The sequence below is a fragment of the Pomacea canaliculata genome, linkage group LG13, assembly GCF_003073045.1.
Source record: "Pomacea canaliculata isolate SZHN2017 linkage group LG13, ASM307304v1, whole genome shotgun sequence".
Lineage (NCBI taxonomy): Eukaryota > Metazoa > Mollusca > Gastropoda > Architaenioglossa > Ampullariidae > Pomacea > Pomacea canaliculata.
In genome coordinates, this window is record NC_037602.1 from 22,162,214 (window position 1) to 22,173,416 (window position 11,203).

General features: G+C 42.3%; 1 protein-coding gene across 1 annotated transcript in view; it reads left to right on the forward strand.

Moving 5' to 3' along the window:
* The first annotated feature begins 5,246 nt into the window (after positions 1-5,246).
* LOC112554681 overlaps positions 5,247-11,203 on the forward strand; it is a 6,328-nt gene continuing 371 nt past the window's right edge. The window contains exons 1-5 of the mRNA XM_025222626.1: positions 5,247-5,393; positions 5,996-6,206; positions 6,702-6,811; positions 8,232-8,337; positions 11,012-11,203. The exon at positions 11,012-11,203 is cut by the window's right edge and continues 371 nt beyond it. Coding sequence (XP_025078411.1) covers positions 5,342-5,393; positions 5,996-6,206; positions 6,702-6,811; positions 8,232-8,337; positions 11,012-11,144 — 612 coding nt within the window. The 5' untranslated portion in view covers positions 5,247-5,341 and the 3' untranslated portion in view covers positions 11,145-11,203. The remainder of the gene's footprint in view (positions 5,394-5,995; positions 6,207-6,701; positions 6,812-8,231; positions 8,338-11,011) is intronic.

The following is an 11,203-nucleotide window of genomic DNA, read 5'->3' on the forward strand; positions in this document are numbered from 1 at the left end:
AAGTGTAGTACAAGTAGTGGGCTATAGCGAATTCTAGTGTAGTACAAGGGGGGCTAGTGTGAATCTAGTAGTAAAGAGGCTAGTAGGGAATCTGAACAGTGTAGTACAATACTAGTAGTGGGGCTAGTAGAATACGAATTCTAGTGTATACAAGTAGTGGGGCTATAGTGATAGTTGTAGATACAATAGTGGGCTAGCTAGTGAATCTATGATATGAGATAACATAGTAGTGGGCTAGTAGATATCTAGCGTTATCTAGTAGTGGTGTAGTGGAACTAGTTGTTAGTAACAAGTAGTTGGGCTATTAGCTAGTAGGTTGTACTATTGAGTGTCGGCTGAATAGCGAATCTCGTGTGTACAAGTAGTGGGTGCCTAGTAGTGGGGTTAACATACTAGTAGTGGGCTGTAGTGAATCTTAGTGCTATGAAGGCAGTAGTGAAGAATCTCTAGGTAGTGATAGTAGTACATAGTTAGTGGGGCTAGTAGTGAATCTAGTGTTAGTACTAGTAGTGGGGCTAGTAGTGAATCTAGTGTAGTACTAGTAGTGGGGCTAGTAGTGAATCTAGTGTAGTACTAGTAGTGGGGCTAGTTAGAATCTAGTGTAGGTTAGTAGAGTGGGTGCTAGTAGTAGATCTAGTGTAGTACTAGTGTAGTAGTGGGCTATAGGCTGAATCTAGTGTAGTACAAGTAGTGGGGCTAGTAGTGAATCTAGTGTAGTACATAGTAGTGGGGCTAGTAGTGAATCTAGTGTAGTACTAGTAGTGGGGCTAGTAGTGAATCTAGTGTAGTAGTAGTAGTGGGGCTAGTAGTGAATCTAGTGTAGTACTAGTAGTGGGGCTAGTAGTGAATCTAGTGTAGTACTTAGTAGTGCGGGCTAGTTAGTGTAGGAATCTAGTGTAGTGGGCTTGATCTAGTAGTATCTAGTGTAGGTAGTGTAGTAGTAGTCAGGGGCTAGTAAGTGGTGCTGTGAATCTAGTGTAGTACAAGTAGTGGGGCTAGTAGTGAATCTAAGAACTCCTCAAGTAGTGGTGTAGAGTGTAGTAGTACAGAACAGTCTAGTGGTAGTAGTATAGTAGTAGCGAGGGTAGTAGAGGCTAAGTAATTGATCTAGTGTACAAGTAGTGGGGCTAGTAGTGAATCTAGTGTAGTACTAGTAGTGGGGCTAGTAGTGAATCTAGTGTAGTAGTAGTAGTGGGGCTAGTAGTGAATCTAGTGTAGTACTAGTAGTGGTGCTAGTAGTGAATCTAGTGTAGTACAAGTAGTGGGGCTAGTAGTGAATCTAGTGTAGTAGTAGTAGTGGTGCTAGTAGTGAATCTAGTGTAGTACAAGTAGTGGGCCTAGTAGTGAATCTAGTGTAGTACAAGTAGTGGTGCTAGTAGTGAATCTAGTGTAGTAGTAGTAGTGGGCTAGTAGTGAATCTAGTGTTGTAAGAGATATGTACAGAGAACCCAGAAAGTCTGGGGTAGGATGGAGAGTACACATTAGTACATTCCCAATACCGCCATTCTGAACGTGTTCCACATAACGAGAGGTTCACTTAAATCCCCACTTCCGGGAGAACTTTAACGTCCTTTTTCTCTTCTTTTTTTTTTTAATTGACCCCATTCCATATTAAGATTTCAAGCTGGCCGAGAAATACACTTGATCACTTGCTCAGTTCTAGGTGTCCGTAGACCAGCTAGCAACCGCTTTCCTGAAGAACTCTGTATTATTATTTTTTTCTTCGCCTACAGTTCTAAGTAGCAGGTTGTTTTGCTACATTAAGCTGTTTTCAGTTCAACAGCAATAATAAATTCTTCGTCGCAGATTTGTTTTTGGTAATATGTCCAGAGCTGCTGACGATGTCAAACATCTCTCTCGACCTGGTGTCTAAAGCAGGGAGCCGCATCTTGTCTAAGCGAGACAACTCTGTCATTCATATTCCCGGCAGAGGAAGGATTTGTCTACCTTTGAGGCTGAGTTTGTAAAATGACCAAACCTCTTTAATCTGTCTGTCCATCTGTTGCTAGTGTGTCTAGAAGTGTTCAGGATGTTCTGCTCGACATGAGCGGGCTTTGTATAGAGAATTCCTTCAGTGGGATTTAGTGTAACGAGTTTGCAAGTCTGTGAATGTGTCTCTCCAGTCATTTAGCTACTGAACCAGTCTCTCTCTCTCACACACACACACAAACAAATAACATATCCTTATTTACGAGAATAGCAGAATAAGTAACAGTTATCCCTTTCAACGTCTAGCCCTCGGACTAAGAAGCAGAAATAAAAACATTAATTAATTCAAAACAAGGCAATAAAAACAGATAAATTATGGTATGTACAAACATTGTGGTTGATATCTGAATGAACAGTTTGTTTATGGACTGGAGCACTTATACCTGTGTGTTAGGTGGGTGCGAGTATACATGACTAAGCTGGTTAGGACGCCTCTGTAGGTAATCAAAGGGTTTGTAAAAGGTGTTGTAGGTGTTGTTGGTGTTGTGGGTGTTGTTGGTGTTGTGGGTGTTGTTGGTGTTGTGGGTGTTGCTGGTGTTGTGGGTGTTGTTGGTGTTGTGGGTGTTCTAAGACTCATACTTTGACCCTGTACAGACTGGAGAGAGAGCCTTGGACACCTTGTTTCTCACAGAAACTCTGTCTCTCTCTCTCGCTTACAAACCTTTTGTTGGAAGCGAGGCTACACGTTACAGGCTGTTGCTTTGTTCTCCTGCGACTTTTCTATTTTTTTGTTCAACATCTCTGTTTATTCGTACTCATAGGTTCTTTTATTTATATGTTGCATTGTTGTTTTTCTGAAGCTTTCCTTTGTTGTGTTACCGCTTGTAATTGCCTTGCTTTCTGTTTATTGCAGATTTGATTGTAGCGGCTGCACTCGCTGCCTTTAGTAGACTTCAGATGTAATTCTTGTTGCTTGTTCTGTTTTCTATTTTAAATACAAACTTCATTTTAAGTATTCTCCTAGTATCTATCATCGTGTTTGTCTTGCTGTATTTCTGTGTAATATTCATTTCATTCTTGTAATAGTTCTCATTTTAAAATAATCCAATCTCATGTCACTAACACTCTGGTGTCCTTTTCCCTTTACCATGATTCCGTGAAAGCTGAACCGCACCGAGACAAGGGATTCGACTCCGTGGCTACGGCGCTGGTGGTCGTCGACAACGTCCTGTGACCAACTCCACCACGTGCTCTGCCGCTCCTTGCTCTGCTGCATGTCCCTCCTCACCTGCCTCTGACACTGAGTTCATCGTGAGAGCATCTCTGTGTGTTGTCAACTGTCTAACGATCATTGCCCCCATATTGTGAGAATTCCTGTTTGTAAACTGGTTTTTGATCGGACAACCCGCCCGCCCACCTGGTGAGAACACAAGAGTGTTAGCAGAGTATTATGAGAGTATTATGAAAGTATAATGAAAGTATTATGAGAGTATTATGAAGGTATAATGAGAGTATTATGAGAGTATTATGAGAGTATTATGAGAGTATAATGAGAGTATAATGAGAGTATAATGAGAGTATTATGAGAGTATTATGAGAGTATTATGAGAGTATAACGAGAGTATTATGAGAGTATGATGAGAGTATTATGAGAGTATAATGAGAGTATTATGAGAGTATTATGAGAGTATTATGAAAGTTTAATGAGAGTATTATGAGAGTATTATGAGAGTATTATGAGAGTATAATGAGAGCAGCAGGAAAATGTTACCTCCATGACTGTATTCACTTCCTGTGTAAACATCTGACAGTGATTTCACCTACGTTTGCTGCTCTTACCCTGCTGAAGGGTGAAGACATGTGGACCGATGCTTAAGCTGCAGGTCACGTGGGTATAACCAGAAAGAATCTGATAGAAGAATTGCCAGAGGACAAATCTTTCTAAAAATTTCATCGATGAAAGATGGATTCCAGTAGTCGACGAATGACTACCAGATCTTGTACTGAGAAAGGGTGAACGGATGGACAGACAGACAAACAGACAGACAAATCGATAGACATACAGAGAGTTTATTCATCCTTTGCTTTTTAATTGTTAGCTTGGTTCGACAGCAAAACTGATGAGTGCCTTGTTTTATTTGACTGTAACTGTGAATAGCGCGTTTCTTTCATAAACATATCTTTCCTGAAAACCACAAGGTAAGCAACAAAATACTAAAAACTAGACAGAAGGCTCATTATCTCATGTGCAGTAACAAGAGGCTCATTATCTAATTATCTGTAACAACAAAAGGCTTGTTCGTCGCAAGCTCTTCCGTTCCAACCTGTCGTTAGGAAGTGTCACACACCTTTCGGGTATCTCTGAGTCACACACACACACAGAAACACACACAGACACACACACAGACACCGACACACACAGAAACACACACACACACGAGAAACATATAAATCAAGGATAAAAGTACATACAGACGTCGAATGCATACACACATGCACATACATGTATTTCATGCATTATTGTTTGCTATTTTCACACACACACATGTTCTCGGCACCAGTTTCTGAAATGTACTTGCATACAACATTTCCGCACACACCATCACACAGACACAACTTAAGCATAAACTTTTAGACCACATTCACACGCGCACCAACACGCGTGCATAAAGTACAGTAGACTGGTGCGAGTGAGACAGGGGGTGGGGCGGGAGTGGTGTCTCTATCTACGTCACACCACTTACCTAGACACAAGGTGAACACCTGTCAGGTGTAAGGCGAGCTTTACCTGGCCACAAACCCGCTCACCGTCGGGTGTCAGGGTTAGAGGTTAAGGCGGGGCAGGGTGCAGCACGGGTATAATGCGGACTCTGCCTGACATCCGGGTGCCTACTTTCGGCTCCCACCCGAACCCTCACCATCTAGAGACTGTTGATGAAGGGCAAGAACCCAATAAAATGTTTTATCTGTTTTCTCTCTCTCTCTCACACACACACACACACGCACTAACACACCCTATTTCACGTTCACTGCACGCACTAATGTACTAGTGAACTTGATTGAACCTGATGACTTATTAACATAATTGAGCTCACTTATTACATGTGTTTTCATATTTATTACAGGTCAGTATCATACACCATCAAGCTAATTATAGCTCTAACATTAATCATTACATTTGAAGCCTTCAATATTTTAAGTGAGGAACATTATGAACGAAACAGGACTCTCTTCAATCCTGAAGTGTGGACATAATAACAGAATAATAGCAGGCGTCAGATGCCAGTCATTTGATGCCTTCTCCACTCTGCCACACTATAAAAGTCAGCGTCTCTCCTCGCTGTCAGTCACTGGAAGCAACTTTTTCAAGTCACTTGTCAGTGCCAGCCTCACATCTTTACTGACACCAGACATGACAGGAGGGACACAAGTCTACCTGCTGGTCCTCGCACTGTGCGGCTGTGGTGAGTGGTGAGTGAATGGTGAGTGAATGAGTGAATGAGTGGTGAGTGAATGAGTGGTGAGTGAGTGAGTGAATTAGTGGTGAGTGTATATTTGATACTATGAGCTAATAATTGCTTCCGTAGAATGGATTTATTCTTATCTATCAAATATGTTTGTGCCGTAAATTATGGTTTTATTATGTACAAGGTCGGTTTAAGAATAACAGAATTTCATTCCCTTCGTCTGAAAGAGAGAGAAGTAGTAAAGAAACAAGACAGAGAGAGGAAAGTCTTAAACAACATAATAACTTGTATTGTGTCAGAATGTCTACAGAATAACTTCTCTCGCTGTATCAGAATGTGTAAGTCAGTTATATTTGCTGATGGTGTAACAATGTCTATAAGAGCTTCATTCGCTGAGTGTCAGAAAGTCTAAAGCAATGTACCCTCCAGAACCACTTATAAGTAAAATATATTACAATACCTTTTGAAATATGCATGCGCGCGCGCACACACACAGAGAACAATTGCTATCATCCATGTATCATCCATCAGCCAGTGACATCCACATGTTACTGTATTTTCAAAATGTTTCCTTCAAGACTGTTGACTTCTGCCCTCAGGTCGACTGGTATGGGGTCACACCGGTTTCCATCAAGAGGGTTCGACTTTTCAGAAGAGAGAGCCACCCCTTTCCATCAGCAACTTCAGCCACCCGTGCATGGATACCTGGAAATGCGTGTCCGATAAACTTGGCCTCAAGCAGCTGATGTCGACAGGCGGGATAAGCCTGGCATCCATCAGTGCCAGCGAGGTTATCGACCCTTTGTGCAGGTGAGTGCTGAAGGTCAGGTGAGTTAACAAGACCATGAGACTGTTTACAACAAACACACACACACGTGCACAAACTCTCATCCTGAATTGCCCGTGTTGGCCAGTTTAGAATTTCTCGTCTGATATTTACCGGGAGCTCTACCAACTCCTTCTTTGATGAAGTCGGTGCATGAGTTCTTCCTTCTCCTTATTCCTATTCCTATTTCCTCTGTGTGTGTGTAATTATAAACTGACATCCGTAAAACAAACGATATTGAGCTGATTACTAAGACTGCTGATTAGTGTTATTAATTATGTTAACCATAATGGTAGTAATTGTACTTTATGTACTTGTTACTTGTCTGCTTCATGTGTACCAACTATAGTATGTCCAGCAGTAGCATCATGTCCTTTTGTTTCCATGCTGACTGTCATGTGTCCAGCTTTAGTGCCAAGTCCTTGTGTCTCCATGGTGTCAGTGTCAATGTGTCCTCAAGAAACTTTCTCTGCTCTCAGTGAGCGGCTGCCTGCTGCAAGGAAGTGCTTGGAGACCAGCACCAACCCTAACTGCACCTCGAAGTCCTCTTTCTTGGACATCTATCGCGCTTTCTGCAAAGTCAAGGAGGGTAAGTCTGGAACTGTTGTCGGGGACTGAGGAGGGTCAAGGTGGGGTGGGGTGAGGGATGGACGCCTTTTCCTGCTGCCCCTAGAGTCATACAATGAAGAAAACATCTTTGTTTGTGTTTACGCCGTGCCAGCAGCCATCGCCACAGGAATCGAGTTCAGCAAGTGTAGTTTATTGTGGCTGCTCCAGTCGTTTCTATGGTAACACCATATCCTGGCTACGAACCTACAGTATTGTTCAGTTCTTTGAGATGAGAATGTTTGCAGCCTTACTTCTTTTACGTCGGAATGTAAGAGTATCAGTTCTTTTGCTTACAATGAACAATCCTAGTTCTTTGGTATAAAATTGTTTACTTACTTTGATATAAACATATACTTACTTTGACTAAAACTGCTTACAACGATTGCTGTGTTCTCTCATCTGAATGGTGACAGTCTTAGCTCGGTGGTCTACTGTAGTTTACAGTCTTAGTTCTGTGTGTTATTGTCGGACTACCAATAGTTGTGATCTTATCATTTACATTCGTGATTTTTAAAAATGATATATTAGCACAATATATAATCATGACCACAACAACCATTGGCTACGATCCACATTAAGTATACAAGCAAAGAGAGATGATGATGATGATGATGATGATGATGAGGAGGAGGAGGAGGAGGAGGAGATAATCAATGATACTGGCGAGTAAGCATGAGGAAAATGAAGGTGTCTGTGTCGTCTGCTGCAGCCTCCAGGCAATGTCATTTCTAACAAACTTGGCCAGTCGGCTGTCTCCTTGTTTGTTTGTTTGTTTGTTTGTTTGTTTGTTTGTTTGTTTGTTTGTTTGTTTGTTTGTTTGTTTGTTTGTTTGTTTGTTTGTTTAATCACCCGAGTAAAACTGGAGGCAGTCCTAAGAGAGAGATAACAAGAGAAGTAGATAAGAATAGCAAGGAACAACCCATATAAAACAGGATCATTCGCTCTCGCCTTCTCTGATCAGCTAACCCCAGGTGTCAGCACCAAGTTTCACTAGTCTATACTCTATACAATGTGTACAACATGTCTCCATGTATCAGCGCTTTTATTTGTACAGAGGTCTGCTCCTCCGTGTCTGTGGCTCAAGTCTGTTGGTTATTGCACCACATCATTCGTCACGTGAGCTGACCTAGGTACTGACCTAGGTACTCGTATCACCTGTATCTGGGTGTTATCAGCCAGCGAGAAAGTGTGTTGGACATCGGGTACTATCACCTTCACCTGTGAAGTAACATGTGTCATGCAGTCGGTGACCTACATCAGTAGGTTTGATGTTATTGAATCACTGAATAAGCGACATACTTTAAAATATCATTGTAAAAGCTTAATTTGAATTAATATCTGAAGCGATGAATGCTAAGTGATCACAAGGGGCCCATATTGTGTGTCTGTGTGTCTGGCAGGTCTAAAGGCCGGTCACACGTGCTGGAATGCCACTGACGTTGGGCAGCGAAATGAGACGTGCATGGCGACGTTCCTAGCCGCACCCAAGACCAGCGACCGCTGTGGGTAAGTCACCAGAGCTCCCCCTCCTCTCACAGGCCTGCACTGATTGGTCAAAATCAATCTCTTCCTCGCGACACACACACCCTCACACCCACGCCCAAAAAAAAAACAACACACACACCCACACACACTCACAAACGCACACACACCCCCACACGCACTCACAATCACATACACACACCTGTGCTGGGTCTGTACGTCACAGTGTAAAGCAGTAGACCTGAGTCTGTACGTCACAGTGTAAAGCAGGGTGGGTCTGTACGTCACCGTGTAAAGCAGGGTGGGTCTGTACGTCACCGTGTAAAGCAGGGTGGGTCTGTACGTCACCGTGTAAGCAGGGTGGGTCTGTACGTCACCGTGTAAAGCAGGGTGGGTCTGTACCCTCGACTTCCCCATGTCCACACAATAGACTGTCCAGGCGTGTCAATGGCGGTGCATGACGGACTGTTTGTTGTAACACACCTTTGTAGAACTCCTCATAACAAAGGCCTCGTGCCACACCGTACAATCTATGGTGGAACAATGGCTAAATAATATTAATGACAACTATATTTGACTTTGCGCAAAGCCTTTGATGTCATAGATCACAATCTGCTTATTAGAAAACTAACTTTATATAAACTAAGTACAGTAGCATCGAACTCCTTATCTCCTTTCTTGACAAAACTCAGAGAGTTGCTGTAACAACCAACTGATCCCCTTGAAGTTAAATTCGGTGTCCTCAAGGGTCAGTACTCTGCTTTTCTCCATATACATAAACGATCTTCCTCTCCATATATCCCAATCCTGTGAAATGTTTGCAGGACACACAATACACGCTCACCATTGAGCCACTCGCTTCCATCCTACAGCTGAGCGCCGACGAGCTCCAGGCTTGGACTGAATCCAACCACATGTCCCTCAACCCCCAGAAAACTGAAGTCATGCTTCTAAAACCAGACAGAAAAGACAAAACCTAGCCACCCCATTTCCTACTATCCAAATCGCGCTCTCAATAACTGAAGTACAGGTCCACAACTAATGGGTGTTACCATTGACAACAACTTATTGGTCCCAACACATTTCCACCACAAGTAAAAACATTTCCAAGAAAGTCTACCAGCTGTCCAGAATCAAACATTTCCTTGACACTCACACAGAAAATTACACCACCCACATCCAATCAGTCATGACTATGCCTCTACCCTCTGGGACTCCGCTAGTGGACATGACCTTTAGTGTTCAGAGGCGAGCAATAACTGCTAAAACCGAAATTAGACCACGTGACTTCACTAGGCGTCCTTCCTCTTAAAATAGACTCAAATTTAACAATGCATTTTCATGTATAAAATACTGATGGGCTCGCCAAGACTCTCTCTCCTATTTTCCTCCAATAACTAGAACCTTCCCGGAATATTCCTTCCAAGACTAGACCTCTTCAAATCAAGTCTGCAATTTTCAGGGAGTGCGCTATGGAACAGCCTCCCTCTCCATCTCAAACAATTGCACTCCCTGGCCTGCTTTCGACGCCATCTATCTCAATACGTTCAGCCCTCTAATTCCTACCAACTCCAGGTGACGTGAATATATGCTAACTTTAACCATCACTTTGTCCCCCCTCTATGCTTATTATCTTTTTATATTTAATGCTTAATTAATTCATTTCTATAGTTAATAGCTTATTATCGCTTAATTAATTCATTTCTATAGTTAATTTTTCCCTGAAAAGGGCGAGGCAAGCGCTCAGTTGCTTATTTACCCCTCGTTAATAAAGAATTGTCATTGTCATTGTCATTGTCATTTGTTTGCTGGCTCCGCTGGCTGCTCAGGGTAAGAACAGTCTGAACAGTCTTGTCGACATCTGTTGTAAGACGATTGATATCAGAGGAGTGTAGCTTCTTTCTGTGACCAACAAATAGGAAAGTTCCAGCATTTTGTCAATGCCTCAACAGGTACTAACGGGATAATTTATGTTACTGAGCTCAGGTAAAGGTTGTCATGCCTGTAGGTAGAAACACTCGACACCTGAAATCGTTTGTGCCACGTGCGGTCCAGCTGCTCCATCACAGATGGTGTGTATGTCAGTGTGATGTTGTAGTATGGTGTGTGAAGGACCTTAATGTATATTTTTTTTTTTAAGATTGTACCATTTGCTCATATTTTTCACCTTGTAACAATTTTTCGATAACTATAACCTTACATATAGTAACTGAGCATCTCTCCCATGTTTAAAATGTCCATTGGGACTTATAAAGCTGGTCATCATCTAAGATAACCTAGTGTAATTTTTTTTATTTGATAGTTACTTTTCAGGCATTGCGTTATTTTCTGGTCACAACTGACTGCTTATAATAGTTTTGTCATTATAAATATATATATATCATTACATTATGAAATTTTGATACATGTTTATTGTAAAACATAGTTCTTCTTCATTTAGCTGCATGCACAATCTTACTGTTTACTTACTCCAACGTGTTTTTATCCAAGACTTGCCTGGACTTATCAGTGACTGGACAACAATTCGACTTTGAAATGTTTTGAGCAACTTCGTGAGTCGGGTGTGGGGACGAACGGCAGATACTAATTTTATTTTAGCGACTTTAGCATCATTTAGTGTCTTGACCCGCACAGCAGGTGAGAGTGAACCACGTGGTCACTGCAACACATGAATGTGTCCGGTGCCTGCATGTTGCAGATCGCTGCCCACCCTCCAGACCTGTCTCGTCACCAAACTGCAGGCCACGTCCGCCTGCACCAAGGAGGATGTTGAGGTGGTCAAGTCTCTTGTTGCTGACAGCATCTCTCATGTCTGCAACAAAAGCAAATAGCTGGCCACATCGCTGGGCTATTCGTCTCCTCGCTCATCTGCGATAATATCTACGATGAC